This window comes from Diabrotica undecimpunctata, unplaced genomic scaffold (assembly GCF_040954645.1).
Source record: "Diabrotica undecimpunctata isolate CICGRU unplaced genomic scaffold, icDiaUnde3 ctg00000715.1, whole genome shotgun sequence".
Classification (NCBI taxonomy): Eukaryota; Metazoa; Arthropoda; class Insecta; order Coleoptera; family Chrysomelidae; genus Diabrotica; species Diabrotica undecimpunctata.
Genome location: NW_027311974.1, coordinates 40,001 through 56,082, shown reverse-complemented (window position 1 = coordinate 56,082; position 16,082 = coordinate 40,001). Strand labels below are relative to the sequence as shown.

Sequence of the window (16,082 nt, the reverse complement as noted above, 5' to 3'; positions counted from 1 at the left end):
CCACTCTCGAAGGCGAAGAAAATTCAGCTCTACCAAGCATATGTTAGGTCGGTGATTCTGTATGCTATTCCAGTGTGGAGCTCCATTGCGGAATCACACTGGAAAAAGTTGGAAGCAACTGAAAACTCATGCTACCGAATCATCGACGGAACAGCATGGGAGGATAGAGTCACGAATGCTACAATCAAGAACAGGTTAGGATACACGCCACTAAGGGAAGTGGCCGAGAACAGAACCAGGTGGTTCTTCAACCAGGCCACTCGAAGACTGCGAAAGACCAGGGATATCCTCGAGAAGAACAGGATCCAGAGGATACACAGATCCACCCATAGACTGATCGACCACCTGATCAGGGTCTAACCAGGCGTGTGCAGGGAAGTAGGTACGTTTGCCGATTTTAGTACCTACAGAAGCAGACGAGGACACCACCCAGGAAAATCCAGGAACCGAAAGGAGAAATCTTCAAGAGCTGGCGGTGCACGAGCGGGACGTCGAGGAAGAAAGAAGGCTAAAATATCTTAAGTTTTGAAATGTAAATATATTAGTATGGCAATAAACGTTTTTATTTTTATTTTTTTATTTTTATTTTTATTTTTATTATAGTAAGCGTTTAGTTTTCGCTCTTCAGTCAGTGAATCGTTACATACCGCATATTAACTTAAGATTGTTTATATCTACAACGAAATGGCAGATACAGAAAACCAATCATCAGCCGCTTCGGCTACGTCGGCATCTGGAACGCCACAAACATCTTCGCCATCCAAAAAGGAAAAGAAGGCAAAAAATCCACGGGCAAAACCTTCTCATCCTCCAACGTCTGAAATGGTGAACAATGCTATCAAAGGGCTCAAGGAAAGAGGTGGTTCTTCTCTTCAAGCTATCAAGAAGTATATTGCTGCAAATTACAAAGTAGATGCTGAAAAAGTTGCACCGTTCATCAAAAAATATTTAAAAGCTGCAGTTGCTACTGGATCATTGGTGCAAACAAAAGGAAAAGGCGCATCAGGATCTTTCAAGTTAGCGTCTACCTCATCGTCGTCTTCTGGATCTGCAAAGCCTAGTTCCGCAGAAAAAAAGAAAGCTGGAGGAACAACTAAACCGAAAAAAACTGCCGCCGCTGCCAAACGTTCTGCTGCAGGCGAAAAGGCAAAATCTGTAAAGAAAGTGACAAAGGCTAAAAAAGCCGCATCAAAGACAGAGAAAAAGCCGGCAAAGGCGAAGAAAGTTGAAAAGAAGTCAGCACCTAAAACTGCGTCATCTTCATCCGCAGTTCCGACTTCTGCAGAGGCCAAAGTAAAAACACCAACAAAAGCGAAGAAATCAAGTAAAGGCAGTCCTACGAAAAAACCAAAGGCACCTAAGCCAAAGACCGCCAAGGCTGCTGCAAGTTCACCAAAAGCTAGAAAAGCTGCTGCTCCTAAGAAGAAGAAGTAATTGGACTAATTAATATCTTCGAATTATTAAAAACAAATGGCCCTTTTCAGGGCCACAATTTATATCTACTTATGTAAGAAATTTCATATCTATGATTAAGAGCAATTTTACTAAAAAATATAAGTTAATTAATTTTAATTACTTTTAGAATCGTATTTGATATTCTCCTTTATTTACTCATTTTTAATACTTTCCATTATTCTTTCGCAATTAAATAAGCTTTTTGACGATTTATGTTGAAGCTAATTTTCATTAATATAAACAGAAATTTTCCTTACGCTATTTTATATTTTTCCATTTGTAAAGTTTCTTTAGTCAAACAAGCTTTTTAACTCAAAAAAGTAACGCCTAATTGTATATAATATTAAAAACGTATCTAATACTTATATTTGTCCACATATTTATTATAAGGTTATCCGTAATAAACAACCTCATTATAAATATATCAGAAAAAAACCTATAACATTAACTATGGTAAGGGGAGATGAATAAAAGTACTCTTAAAAGAAATAACCTTACACAAGCAGATATTTGTGGTTCTGAAAAGAACCGTTTTGTAATATGTCTTCTAAATTTGTTTATGCCCTTTCACCCCTGATTCTCCTGGCTAGCTGAATGTCTTTAGGCATAATAGTGACTCTCTTAGCGTGAATAGCGCATAAATTAGTATCTTCAAACAAACCTACCAAATATGCTTCACTCGCTTCCTGTAAAGCCATAACTGCCGAACTCTGAAAACGTAAATCGGTTTTAAAATCTTGTGCGATTTCACGAACAAGACGTTGGAAAGGTAGTTTTCTGATAAGTAATTCAGTACTTTTCTGGTAACGTCTAATTTCACGAAGAGCTACGGTACCTGGCCTGTAACGATGAGGTTTTTTAACTCCTCCAGTGGCAGGCGCACTCTTACGAGCAGCTTTGGTTGCTAACTGTTTACGTGGTGCTTTACCACCAGTGGATTTTCGGGCTGTTTGCTTTGTACGTGCCATTATTTCTCGCGTATACTGAGCTTACAAATAAATTGCATTTCCCTTTTATACAATTTTATACCTGCGGGCTCAAGAGAGGGGCAATCTTAATTTTTATTGGTCGACTAAATAATTTTGAATTGTAATCTCTTTAATACCATTGGTCGGTTTTCGATTTGGAGGTGTGTCGTGTCAACGATTCACACGATAAAACCATCGTCCGTCGTGAAACGGTTTTAGTAACACAAGTACGTCGACACTTATTTTACCGTAAAAATGACTGGACGTGGAAAAGGTGGTAAAGGTTTGGGAAAAGGTGGCGCTAAACGTCATCGTAAAGTTTTGCGTGATAACATCCAAGGTATTACCAAGCCTGCTATCAGAAGATTGGCTCGTCGAGGAGGAGTAAAACGTATTTCTGGCTTAATCTATGAGGAAACGAGAGGTGTATTGAAAGTATTTTTGGAAAACGTTATTAGAGATGCTGTTACCTATACTGAACACGCCAAGAGGAAAACAGTAACTGCTATGGATGTTGTGTATGCACTTAAACGCCAAGGTCGTACTTTGTACGGTTTTGGTGGTTAATTTATAATAACACCATCAACTTATTTAAAAAACGGTTCTTTTCAGAGCCACAATTAATTGCTTATGTATAGAATTCATACTAAAACAATTTTTCAGGGAAACTTATCAGTATCTGTCTTATTTTTATTTGCTGTGTATTATTCCTAAATATATTTTTCACGCCGAATAGATGAATAAATTCGCTATACATATCATGCCTATGGCCTAGATATAACCAATTTTTTAATTTTTGTTTTGTAGCTACATGAAATATTCCACGAAAGTTGATTGAATGGTAGACTAAAGTGACTGAAATTTATCAGAACACATGCAACTACTTCAAAAAGTCCGTGCGTGTTTTTGTTACATTTAAAATTCAGTAATATGCGTGAAGTAAATGTATTCGTACCTTTAATAAATAAAGTGACAACATTCGTTTCGATATTTACGGCTTTGTGGCTGTTTAGGCCCGACACAAGTAGAAATATAGCACTATGAGCCAACGGGCGGATATAAAGGGCGTAAAGGGGACTATGTTCGGGCGTTTTATGACTAAAACTCAAAATTTAGTAATTGGCCACTTTATTATTAAAGTTGTGTATAATCTACAAAAAGTATTTTGAAATCAACTAACAAGCAGAATTAATATAACTCACACGTGAAATATTATGTGGCCCTGAAAAGGGCCGGGTTGTATAAAAAAGGGAAAATAGTACAGATCTTAAGCTTTCTTTTCGGTCTTCTTGGGTAGTAATACTGCTTGTATATTGGGCAATACTCCACCTTGGGCGATGGTAACTCCTGAAAGCAATTTGTTTAATTCCTCGTCATTTCTTATAGCTAACTGTAAATGTCTAGGAATTATACGGGTCTTCTTGTTATCTCTCGCTGCGTTTCCTGCCAATTCCAAAACTTCAGCAGCTAGATATTCCATAACAGCTGCCAAGTATACAGGAGCTCCGGCACCAACTCTTTCGGCATAATTGCCTTTCCTCAATAGACGATGAATACGACCTACCGGAAACTGTAAACCAGCACGATTTGATCGGGACTTTGCTTTTCCCTTAACTTTGCCTCCTTTACCACGTCCAGACATCTTTTAGATTTCTACTTGCGTTAATATACCTTGGATATCAAATGAAGACTGATCCCCTCAAAGTTAAAATGGCCACTTTTATATTATTTCTCGGACCAATCAGATTTTCAAAAAGATTAGGGCGCGCGCAAGCGCTGGTGGGAGGGTCTTACGCCGATTACTCATTTGATGATAAAAGGCAAATTCAAAATTTAGCTCCGACTAGTTTTCGTTCGACTTTCAAAGAGTAAACGTCAATTTCTGTGTTCGAAATGCCTCCTAAGACTAGTGGTAAAGCTGCTAAAAAAGCAGGAAAAGCTCAGAAGAATATTTCCAAGACCGATAAGAAAAAGAAGCGTAAGAGGAAGGAAAGTTATGCCATTTACATCTATAAAGTATTGAAACAAGTGCATCCTGATACTGGTATTTCCAGTAAGGCTATGAGTATCATGAACAGTTTTGTAAATGATATTTTTGAAAGAATCGCTGCTGAAGCTTCTCGTTTAGCTCATTACAATAAACGGTCAACAATTACAAGCAGAGAAATTCAAACCGCCGTACGTCTATTACTTCCTGGAGAGTTAGCTAAACACGCCGTCAGTGAAGGTACCAAAGCTGTTACTAAATATACAAGTTCTAAGTAATCCCACTACTTCATCTTACAAATATAAAAAACGGTTCTTTTTAGAACCACAATTTTATGCGTATGTGAGAGACAAAAATAATTTATTCGGAATTAGTTAAGTTTCATTTAATATTGAGAGTTATACCGGCAAAAATTAAATTTAAACTGTCAGTTAAAAAAGTAATTGAGAGCAATACTTCCTAAGATTTGACTGGCATTTGCTACGAAGTTATAAATAGTAATTTTTTATCTTTTAGCCATTAATTTATTTAGACCAAAATAAAACTACGTATTGTAGATTCCGAAACGTATCTTTGAACGCTATAAATATAAGTATTCTCATTTGAATGCTGTAAAATTATTTAACCGATCGTTTTTTATATGGCATTAATAAAAATGAACTTCATAATATAATTTTATGTTTATTTTATACAAAACGAATTTTCTGATAATTATTGGTCTTCTAGGCGTGCTATCTTACACTGTGGACTGGAAGGATCTTCTATTACTTTGTCAAAATCTTTCAAGTTGAAAATTACTCCCCAAATTAATTTTAAACTAATTCTATCAAAGTTAGTATATCAATATTTTCTTCCCCGAGATTAATTATATCGCTTTAGGAAGTATCCGGGTGTAACAGTAATCTACAATATACAGGTACGATAGATGGCGTCGCCTACTTTCGTCACCTATCAGAAGGTTCCTACCTGAAAGTACGTTAAGTATTGCTAAAATTGATGCGACAGTAACCTACAATATACCTACCGACAGACATACGATAGATGGCGCCCACTTTTGAAAATCGCACTTTTTAAAATAAATAGTTTTAAATTTATAGTAGAAAAAACGATGTTTTCAGTAATTTTTTTTTAATATTCCCAATTTATTTGGGAGGAAGGGGGAATTCAATTATTATTACTGAAATCATCAGAACTTTTTCTGCAAATATCAGAATGCCGCCTCTCACATCCACCTCAAAACAGATCCGCCCTGATCTAATAATGTTTATTACATTAGAAAAAGTCTATTCTATTATTTAAAAACAGTGTTCATGAGCATCTACACAGTACATGGTTATCAAGAGCAGTAACTAAAGAATGCCATTGTTATAAAAGAGTCATATTAACTTTTATTTCTTTCCGCTCATAGATATATTTTAATTCAGAACTGTTGGCCAGGTAAATATCAAAATAAATTTTAAATCGTACCTTTAACTACATAAATAAATTAATAATTAAATATTTAATAGACAATAACTATATCCTAAGGGGATTACTCTTCTAATTAAATTAAACGAATAGCAGAAAGCGTTTTAAGCGACTGAAAATGCAATGTAATATCGATTTTATTAATGTCTAATTCATTTAGTCTTTATTATTTAATTTATATACATTTATTTAATAATACTAAAAACCGGAATATATTTATTTACATATATTTTATATACAAACTGATCAAATCTAGCGAAGATCCCTCGTGACGTGACGTCACCGGTGTCTAGTCCGACTGGAAAGCCCCATCGATGTCGTAAAAAACGTAAACAAATATTACCGCTAGCCTAAACCGGAACTAGTCTCGGAATACACCTGTGCTCAGAGGTCGCTGACCATAACAATAATATAAACAACAGGTGACGGAAGTATTTGGCAATTGAAAAAAAGCAAACAAATAATTAAAATAAAGTAATTAAATATAGATTAATATAATAGTGATTATGGAAAAAATATAAATTAATGATCAAAATAAAATAAAGCTAAAATAAGAGCAAATATTATAAGCTAGATAATGAGATCAAATTAAATTAAAATAAAATAGAATAAAAATAAAATAATATACAATAAAATGGCATAAAATTAAATCAAATTGTATAAAATAACTCCTACTCTTATTGTTATTGAAACGACAACGACAAAGGTATTTCTGACTGCGAATAAAAATCTAAAATGGTTTGATATCTCGAGCAATACACTTCCAAATGAAAAACTAACTATACAGATATCCAAGTGGAAATTTTTCTCACGTACCGTTAGATGTAGGAAAATTCTGAGTATGGCAAAAGAACGAGCGGCCAATTTTATGTAGGAAATGTGTATTCGCTTGACTCTCGGACCAAAATTGATGCCAATACAGCCGATTAACCAAATTTGAAAAAAATCCAATGGTCTACAGTTGTTTCGATTTTCCGGCAAAACGGTGCATAATTTCTAGTCACATGTTAATTTCTTTTTAATCAGCAAGTCACCCTTAATCGCAATAATTCAAATTTCAAACAAAATTCACACTTTTAATTTTCTCGAAATTTTCAGCGAATACATACATCCAAGTGGAAATTTTTCTCAGGAACCGTTAGATGTAGGAAAATTCTGAGTATGGCAGAAGAACGAGCGGGTCATTTTAAGTAGGAAATGTCCATTCGCTTGACTCTCGGACCAAAATTGACGCGAATATAGCCGATTAACCAAATTTGATAAAAATCCAAGGGTACCCCCTTTGAAAAATTTTTTCCAAATTTTCCAAAAAAAAAAAATTTGTTTAATGTTTTGGTACATGCACTTGGTCCAGCTTATTCCAAAACATGTATTTTTTTCTGATCCCTTAACCCCCGTTTGCCGGAAAAGAGGAAAAATCGAATTAAAAAATCTACAGTTTTTTCGATTTTCCGGCAAAACGGTGCATAATTTTTAGCCACATGTTTAGATTTTTTTAATCAGCAAGTCACCCTTAATCGAAATAATTCAAATTTCAAACAAAATATACACTTTTAATTTTCTCGAAATTTTCAGCGAATACATACATCCAAGTGGAAATTTTTCTCAGGAACCGTTAGATGTAGGAAAATTCTGAGTATGGCAGAAGAACGAGCGGGTCATTTTAAGTAGGAAATGTCCATTCGCTTGACTCTCGGACCAAAATTGACGCGAATATAGCTGATTAACCAAATTTGATAAAAATCCAAGGGTACCCCCTTTGAAAAATTTTTTCCAAATTTTCCAAAAAAAAAATTTTTTTAATGTTTTGGTACATGCACTTGGTCCAGCTTATTCCAAAACATGTATTTTTTTCTGATCCCTTAACCCCCGTTTGCCGGAAAAGAGGAAAAATCGAATTAAAAAATCTACAGTTTTTTCGATTTTCCGGCAAAACGGTGCATAATTTTTAGCCACATGTTTAGATTTTTTTAATCAGCAAGTCACCCTTAATCGAAATAATTCAAATTTCAAACAAAATTCACACTTTTAATTTTCTCGAAATTTTCAGCGAATACATACATCCAAGTGGAAATTTTTCTCAGGAACCGTTAGATGTAGGAAAATTCTGAGTATGGCAGAAGAACGAGCGGGTCATTTTAAGTAGGAAATGTCCATTCGCTTGACTCTCGGACCAAAATTGACGCGAATATAGCCGATTAACCAAATTTGATAAAAATCCAAGGGTACCCCCTTTGAAAAATTTTTTCCAAATTTTCCAAAAAAAAAATTTGTTTAATGTTTTGGTACATGCACTTGGTCCAGCTTATTCCAAAACATGTATTTTTTTCTGATCCCTTAACCCCCGTTTGCCGGAAAAGAGGAAAAATCGAATTAAAAAATCTACAGTTTTTTCGATTTTCCGGCAAAACGGTGCATAATTTTTAGCCACATGTTTAGATTTTTTTAATCAGCAAGTCACCCTTAATCGAAATAATTCAAATTTCAAACAAAATATACACTTTTAATTTTCTCGAAATTTTCAGCGAATACATACATCCAAGTGGAAATTTTTCTCAGGAACCGTTAGATGTAGGAAAATTCTGAGTATGGCAGAAGAACGAGCGGGTCATTTTAAGTAGGAAATGTCCATTCGCTTGACTCTCGGACCAAAATTGACGCGAATATAGCTGATTAACCAAATTTGATAAAAATCCAAGGGTACCCCCTTTGAAAAATTTTTTCCAAATTTTCCAAAAAAAAAAATTTTTTTAATGTTTTGGTACATGCACTTGGTCCAGCTTATTCCAAAACATGTATTTTTTTCTGATCCCTTAACCCCCGTTTGCCGGAAAAGAGGAAAAATCGAATTAAAAAATCTACAGTTTTTTCGATTTTCCGGCAAAACGGTGCATAATTTTTAGCCACATGTTTAGATTTTTTTAATCAGCAAGTCACCCTTAATCGAAATAATTCAAATTTCAAACAAAATTCACACTTTTAATTTTCTCGAAATTTTCAGCGAATACATACATCCAAGTGGAAATTTTTCTCAGGAACCGTTAGATGTAGGAAAATTCTGAGTATGGCAGAAGAACGAGCGGGTCATTTTAAGTAGGAAATGTCCATTCGCTTGACTCTCGGACCAAAATTGACGCGAATATAGCTGATTAACCAAATTTGATAAAAATCCAAGGGTACCCCCTTTGAAAAATTTTTTCCAAATTTTCCAAAAAAAAAAATTTTTTTAATGTTTTGGTACATGCACTTGGTCCAGCTTATTCCAAAACATGTATTTTTTTCTGATCCCTTAACCCCCGTTTGCCGGAAAAGAGGAAAAATCGAATTAAAAAATCTACAGTTTTTTCGATTTTCCGGCAAAACGGTGCATAATTTTTAGCCACATGTTTAGATTTTTTTAATCAGCAAGTCACCCTTAATCGAAATAATTCAAATTTCAAACAAAATTCACACTTTTAATTTTCTCGAAATTTTCAGCGAATACATACATCCAAGTGGAAATTTTTCTCAGGAACCGTTAGATGTAGGAAAATTCTGAGTATGGCAGAAGAACGAGCGGGTCATTTTAAGTAGGAAATGTCCATTCGCTTGACTCTCGGACCAAAATTGACGCGAATATAGCCGATTAACCAAATTTGATAAAAATCCAAGGGTACCCCCTTTGAAAAATTTTTTCCAAATTTTCCAAAAAAAAAAATTTGTTTAATGTTTTGGTACATGCACTTGGTCCAGCTTATTCCAAAACATGTATTTTTTTCTGATCCCTTAACCCCCGTTTGCCGGAAAAGAGGAAAAATCGAATTAAAAAATCTACAGTTTTTTCGATTTTCCGGCAAAACGGTGCATAATTTTTAGCCACATGTTTAGATTTTTTTAATCAGCAAGTCACCCTTAATCGAAATAATTCAAATTTCAAACAAAATTCACACTTTTAATTTTCTCGAAATTTTCAGCGAATACATACATCCAAGTGGAAATTTTTCTCAGGAACCGTTAGATGTAGGAAAATTCTGAGTATGGCAGAAGAACGAGCGGGTCATTTTAAGTAGGAAATGTCCATTCGCTTGACTCTCGGACCAAAATTGACGCGAATATAGCCGATTAACCAAATTTGATAAAAATCCAAGGGTACCCCCTTTGAAAAATTTTTTCCAAATTTTCCAAAAAAAAAAATTTGTTTAATGTTTTGGTACATGCACTTGGTCCAGCTTATTCCAAAACATGTATTTTTTTCTGATCCCTTAACCCCCGTTTGCCGGAAAAGAGGAAAAATCGAATTAAAAAATCTAGTTTTTTCGATTTTCCGGCAAAACGGTGCATAATTTTTAGCCACATGTTTAGATTTTTTTAATCAGCAAGTCACCCTTAATCGAAATAATTCAAATTTCAAACAAAATATACACTTTTAATTTTCTCGAAATTTTCAGCTAATACATACATCCAAGTGGAAATTTTTCTCACGAACCGTTAGATGTAGGAAAATTCTGAGGATGGCAGAAGAACGAGCGGGCAATTTTATGTAGGAAATGTGTATTCGCTTGGGTCTCGGACCAAAATTGACGCCAATATAGCCGATTAACCAAATTTGATAAAAATCCAATGGTCTACAGTTGTTTCGATTTTCCGGCAAAACAGTGCATAAAATCTAGCCACATGTTAATTTCTTTTTAATCAGCAAGTCACCCTTAATCGAAATAATTCAAATTTCAAACAAAATATACACTTTTAATTTTCTCGAAATTTTCAGCGAATACATACATCCCAAGTGGAAATTTTTCTCACGAACAGTTAGATGTAGAAAAATTCTGATGATGGCAGAAGAACGAGCGGGTAATTTTATGTAGGAAATATCCATTCGCTTGACTCTCGGAACAAAATTGACGCCAATATAGCCGATTAACGAAATTTGATAAAAATCCAATGGTATACAGTTGTTTCGATTTTCCTTCAAAACGGTGCATAATTTGTAGCCACATGTTAATTTTACTAATGTCTAATTCATTTAGTCTTTATTATTTAATAATACTAAAAACCGGAATATATTTATTTACATATATTTTATATACAAACTGATCAAATCTAGCGAAGATCCCTCGTGAAGTGACGTCACCGGTGTCTAGTCCGACTGGAAAGCCCCTTCGATGTCGTAAAAAACGTAAACAAATATTACCGCTAGCCTAAACCGGAACTAGTCTCGGAAAACACCTGTGCTCAGAGGTCGCTGACCATAACAATAATATAAACAACAGGTGACGGAAGTATTTGGAAATTGAATAAAAGCAAACAAATAATTAAAATTAAGTAATTAAATAAAGATTAATATAATAGTGATTATGGAAAAATATAAAATTATGATCAAAATTAAATAAAGCTAAAATAAGAGCAAATATAAGCAAGATAATGAGATCAAATTAAATTAAAATAGAATAAAAATAAGATAATATACAATAAAATTAAATCAAATTGTATAAAATAACTCCTACTCTTGTAGTCGATTGAAGTAGATGTTTTCGATGGTTTGTATAATATTGATTGGTATGTTTCTTTAATAAAGTAGGTGTAAGACGTCTTCGACTTGGATGCGATCGAAAGCCTTCGTAAGGTCTATACAACATAGATATGCTGGTCTATTGTACTCGTTGGCCCTTTATGTGATTTGTATTAGTGCAAATACGGCGTCTACGCAGGATCTTCCGGATTTGAACCCTAGTTTTTCATCTGATAAAGTTGTTAGTTCATTGATTTTGTTGGTTAGGACTTTTGTGGCAAGCTTAAGAGCGGTGTTCGGTAGATTTATACCTCTATAACTGTTGGGGTCTTCTTTATCTCATTTCTTGAATATTGGTATCATTATGCTCTCTCTCCATAAGTCTGGTATCTTGCAGCGCAATATTAATTTTTGTATAGTTTCGTTATCTCTAGGGTTATACTTTCTCTTCCGTCTGGTCCTTCGAGCGACTTTATATTTTTGAGTGAATTAACTTATACTAACATAACTAGTATATAGTAACATTATATATATATATATATATATATATATATATATATATATATATATATATATATATATATATATATATATATATAGTGGGATTATCGACTGTTGACTTTAATATTAGTAACTATAGGAAAATAACATATAACTTTTGCAAATCTATTTTCTTGTGGTATTTTAATATTATTGACTATTTTTAATAGGAATTAGGCACAAATTCAGATGAAAATACGCTTAGTTATTGCGGAAAAGGGGGGGAATGCATCGTTGTCAGTTCGACATGTTAATCCCGGGATTTGTGAAAAGATTAAGTTAAGTATAACGGCTAAAGTCTGTGTACTTTAAATCATCTTTTCACATTGTAGTGCTAGTTTATACGTAAATCCTATAGATTAGCAAGATTGTGTACATTACGGTAAAAGTGTGTAGTACGCCGTCAACTCAACAGCTGAGCTGTTTAGTTGTAGTGCCGATTTATACGTGAAACGTATAAATCGGCACGATTGTGTAGTAACTGCACTGATTTATGCGTAAAAACGTATAAATCAACACGATTTATATGTAAAAAACATATAAATCGTCTACTCGTACTTTTACTGCAGTGTAGACAGTGAGATCGTGAATTTTGCAAGCTTTTTCAGTGAGTGGTTCAAAAACGATCCAAATAACAGCGTTTTGATTGATTTTATTATCAGTCAAAACATTTAAACGTGCGGTAACTCTCCTCTTTCCGAGCGAGTATATTCAAAAATACGTACCGACTGCTTCTTTCGAGAACACCGTGTCGCTTTCAATCTAGCGAAGGGTTGAGAGGATGTCGAATTTTTTCACCGGAAGGCGTAAAATTATAACTTTGATCCGCTTAAATCATTCTGAAAATTACGGAATGATCTGAATGGACCTTTACAGTTATAAAGTCATCCGGACATATTTAGACTAAAATGTATATTACTATTTTGTCATATAATTTTTTTTTGTAAGCGTGGCGTTAAAAAGTTTATCTTTCAGACGCAACTAAACACGCAAACGAAAAAGAATTATGATAGATTAGGATACGTTTGTCTTTCTTGTATTAAAAACTAGAGGAGACTGATTATCTTATCTATTTCGTTCTTTTTCGAATAGTTAATACAACAGCTCCCTGGTTGATCCTGCCAGTAGTCATATGCTTGTCTCAAAGATTAAGCCATGCATGTCTCAGTACAAGCCAAATTAAGGTGAAACCGCGAAAGGCTCATTAAATCAGTTATGGTTCCTTAGATCGTACCCACATTTACTTGGATAACTGTGGTAATTCTAGAGCTAATACATGCAAACAGAGCTCCAACCGGAGACGGAAGGAGCGCTTTTATTAGATCAAAACCAATCGGTGGCGGGTTCGCTCGTCATCGTATAACTTGGTGACTCTGAATAACTTTACGCTGATCGCACGGTCTCGCACCGGCGACGCATCTTTCAAATGTCTGCCTTATCAACTGTCGATGGTAGGTTCTGCGCCTACCATGGTTGTAACGGGTAACGGGGAATCAGGGTTCGATTCCGGAGAGGGAGCCTGAGAAACGGCTACCACATCCAAGGAAGGCAGCAGGCGCGCAAATTACCCACTCCCGGCACGGGGAGGTAGTGACGAAAAATAACGATACGGGACTCATCCGAGGCCCCGTAATCGGAATGAGTACACTCTAAACCCTTTAACGAGGATCAATTGGAGGGCAAGTCTGGTGCCAGCAGCCGCGGTAATTCCAGCTCCAATAGCGTATATTAAAGTTGTTGCGGTTAAAAAGCTCGTAGTCGAATCTGTGTCCCACGCCGCCGGTTCATCGTACGCGGTGTCAACTGGCGTGTCGTGGGACGTCCTGCCGGTGGGCTTAGCTCGCAAGGGCGGCCCAACTCAATCCCGCCGCGGTGCTCTTGACTGAGTGTCGAGGTGGGCCGGCACGTTTACTTTGAACAAATTAGAGTGCTTAAAGCAGGCCAAAACTTCGCCTGAATACTGTGTGCATGGAATAATGGAATAGGACCTCGGTTCTATTTTGTTGGTTTTCGGAACCCCGAGGTAATGATTAATAGGAACGGATGGGGGCATTCGTATTGCGACGTTAGAGGTGAAATTCTTGGATCGTCGCAAGACGGACAGAAGCGAAAGCATTTGCCAAAAACGCTTTCATTGATCAAGAACGAAAGTTAGAGGTTCGAAGGCGATCAGATACCGCCCTAGTTCTAACCATAAACGATGCCAGCTAGCGATCCGCCGACGTTCCTCCGATGACTCGGCGGGCAGCTTCCGGGAAACCAAAGCTTTTGGGTTCCGGGGGAAGTATGGTTGCAAAGCTGAAACTTAAAGGAATTGACGGAAGGGCACCACCAGGAGTGGAGCCTGCGGCTTAATTTGACTCAACACGGGAAACCTCACCAGGCCCGGACACCGGAAGGATTGACAGATTGAGAGCTCTTTCTTGATTCGGTGGGTGGTGGTGCATGGCCGTTCTTAGTTGGTGGAGCGATTTGTCTGGTTAATTCCGATAACGAACGAGACTCTAGCCTGCTAACTAGGCGTATTTCGACATCCCAAAGGCCCGTCGGCGGAGTTTCCTGCTCTTGCTGCACGCGGTTTTTACTGTCGGCGTACACACAATTCTTCTTAGAGGGACAGGCGGCTTCTAGCCGCACGAGATTGAGCAATAACAGGTCTGTGATGCCCTTAGATGTTCTGGGCCGCACGCGCGCTACACTGAAGGAATCAGCGTGTCCTCCCTGGCCGAGCGGCCCGGGTAACCCGCTGAACCTCCTTCGTGCTAGGGATTGGGGCTTGCAATTGTTCCCCATGAACGAGGAATTCCCAGTAAGCGCGAGTCATAAGCTCGCGTTGATTACGTCCCTGCCCTTTGTACACACCGCCCGTCGCTACTACCGATTGAATGATTTAGTGAGGTCTTCGGACTGAGCGCGGTGGCGTTTCGGCGTCGTCGATGTTTCGGAAAGATGACCAAACTTGATCATTTAGAGGAAGTAAAAGTCGTAACAAGGTTTCCGTAGGTGAACCTGCGGAAGGATCATTACAGTGTTGTCAATAAACGACAAGTCTGTATTAATTATTTCGAACTGTTAAAATAACTGACGTGTGTCTTATCTTCGTATACTGCAAGGAAGAAAAATTAATAGTAATTAATTATGCTTTATTGTGGAAAATACGAAAAAATAGAGACACATACACGTGTATTGTTATTATTATTGTGATCGTGTAGATGCAAAACGTTTTAATGTAATAAATATCTCGATAATATATCGGGTACCTAGAGAACGAAGTCTTTCGGGATTAGTTCTTCGATGGTGATAAAGATTTTCGCCCGATTATCAAGAGATGTTACACTGAAACGTAATTTCTTGATCGCATTAAGAGAGGAAATTCGTGTACCGTTTTTTTGCACGCCTCGTTTGTTTAACATATGTGCTGTGCTTAAAAAAAAAACGTAATAAACGATTTCTTTTCTGATTCGTATAAATATACTCGCCATTTTCTATAAATGACGTTGTGTTTCGTACTTAAATAAACTTTTGTGTTATAATTTTCGAACGGAACGCGTCTAATTAAACGATTACCCTGAACGGTGAATCACTTGGCTCGTGGGTCGATGAAGAACGCAGCTAATTGCGCGTCAACTTGTGAACTGCAGGACACATGAACATCGACATTTCGAACGCACATTGCGGTCCTCGGATACTCGTTCCCGGACCACTCCTGGCTGAGGGTCGTATCTATTTCAAAGACTGCTCGGTTTTCTTTTATAGGAAAACGTCGGAGCGTGTTGGATGTTATCGTGTGTATATGTATTTATACGTATATATGCGACATCTTAAAATACGAAAGTAACGTATATAATTCAATTTATTACGTATTTTGTACACAACAATGCGTTTACACACAAAATTAATATTCACACATACAACAAAAATATTTGTTCGACTGGTGAAAACTAATTGTGTGCACGATCGTCGTGTCCGAGAAAAACTTCTTTTGAAGATGACGTCTGATCTGTGCCTAGTTTAAACACCTTCTAACGAATGTATGTATGTGGGTGAATTTTGTTTACGAACCTAATTGCGTACAAAATTAATTTTAGATTTATCGACCTCAGAGCAGGTGAGACTACCCGCTGAATTTAAGCATATTACTAAGCGGAGGAAAAGAAACTAACTAGGATTCCCTTAG

General features: G+C 36.3%; 5 protein-coding genes, 2 non-coding genes and 1 pseudogene across 7 annotated transcripts; 6 read left to right on the top strand and 2 right to left on the bottom strand.

Moving 5' to 3' along the window:
* The first annotated feature begins 600 nt into the window (after positions 1 to 600).
* On the top strand, positions 601 to 1,492 carry LOC140431370 (uncharacterized). Its single transcript, XM_072519307.1, has one exon. It carries the CDS (start codon positions 685 to 687, stop codon positions 1,432 to 1,434), a length of 750 nt encoding a protein of 249 aa, XP_072375408.1. The 5' UTR covers positions 601 to 684; the 3' UTR covers positions 1,435 to 1,492.
* Positions 1,493 to 1,963: 471 nt separating this feature from the next.
* Positions 1,964 to 2,440, bottom strand: LOC140431378 (histone H3). The gene has a single exon (XM_072519315.1). The coding sequence runs from the start codon at positions 2,421 to 2,423 to the stop codon at positions 2,013 to 2,015; it is 411 nt and encodes a 136-aa protein (XP_072375416.1). The 5' UTR covers positions 2,424 to 2,440; the 3' UTR covers positions 1,964 to 2,012.
* Positions 2,441 to 2,629: 189 nt separating this feature from the next.
* LOC140431377 (histone H4) lies at positions 2,630 to 3,043 on the top strand. The gene has a single exon (XM_072519314.1). It carries the CDS (start codon positions 2,679 to 2,681, stop codon positions 2,988 to 2,990), a length of 312 nt encoding a protein of 103 aa, XP_072375415.1. The 5' UTR covers positions 2,630 to 2,678; the 3' UTR covers positions 2,991 to 3,043.
* A 491-nt stretch (positions 3,044 to 3,534) lies between these two features.
* Positions 3,535 to 4,120, bottom strand: LOC140431373 (histone H2A). Its single transcript, XM_072519309.1, has one exon. It carries the CDS (start codon positions 4,063 to 4,065, stop codon positions 3,691 to 3,693), a length of 375 nt encoding a protein of 124 aa, XP_072375410.1. The 5' UTR covers positions 4,066 to 4,120; the 3' UTR covers positions 3,535 to 3,690.
* Positions 4,121 to 4,261: 141 nt separating this feature from the next.
* LOC140431404 (histone H2B) lies at positions 4,262 to 4,738 on the top strand. Its single transcript, XM_072519340.1, has one exon. It carries the CDS (start codon positions 4,317 to 4,319, stop codon positions 4,686 to 4,688), a length of 372 nt encoding a protein of 123 aa, XP_072375441.1. The 5' UTR covers positions 4,262 to 4,316; the 3' UTR covers positions 4,689 to 4,738.
* Positions 4,739 to 13,010: 8,272 nt separating this feature from the next.
* On the top strand, positions 13,011 to 14,931 carry LOC140431408 (small subunit ribosomal RNA). The gene has a single exon (XR_011949665.1). It is a non-coding gene; the product is annotated as a small subunit ribosomal RNA (ribosomal RNA).
* Positions 14,932 to 15,469: 538 nt separating this feature from the next.
* On the top strand, positions 15,470 to 15,625 carry LOC140431417 (5.8S ribosomal RNA). The gene has a single exon (XR_011949670.1). It is a non-coding gene; the product is annotated as a 5.8S ribosomal RNA (ribosomal RNA).
* A 374-nt stretch (positions 15,626 to 15,999) lies between these two features.
* Positions 16,000 to 16,082, top strand: part of LOC140431412 (large subunit ribosomal RNA) — a 2,816-nt pseudogene continuing 2,733 nt past the window's right edge.

Bases quoted from the DNA above. Each gene is read 5' to 3' on its own strand.
- LOC140431370 (XM_072519307.1), top strand. From the start codon at position 685: ATGGCAGATACAGAAAACCAATCATCAGCCGCTTCGGCTACGTCGGCA.
- LOC140431378 (XM_072519315.1), bottom strand. From the start codon at position 2,423: ATGGCACGTACAAAGCAAACAGCCCGAAAATCCACTGGTGGTAAAGCA.
- LOC140431377 (XM_072519314.1), top strand. From the start codon at position 2,679: ATGACTGGACGTGGAAAAGGTGGTAAAGGTTTGGGAAAAGGTGGCGCT.
- LOC140431373 (XM_072519309.1), bottom strand. From the start codon at position 4,065: ATGTCTGGACGTGGTAAAGGAGGCAAAGTTAAGGGAAAAGCAAAGTCC.
- LOC140431404 (XM_072519340.1), top strand. From the start codon at position 4,317: ATGCCTCCTAAGACTAGTGGTAAAGCTGCTAAAAAAGCAGGAAAAGCT.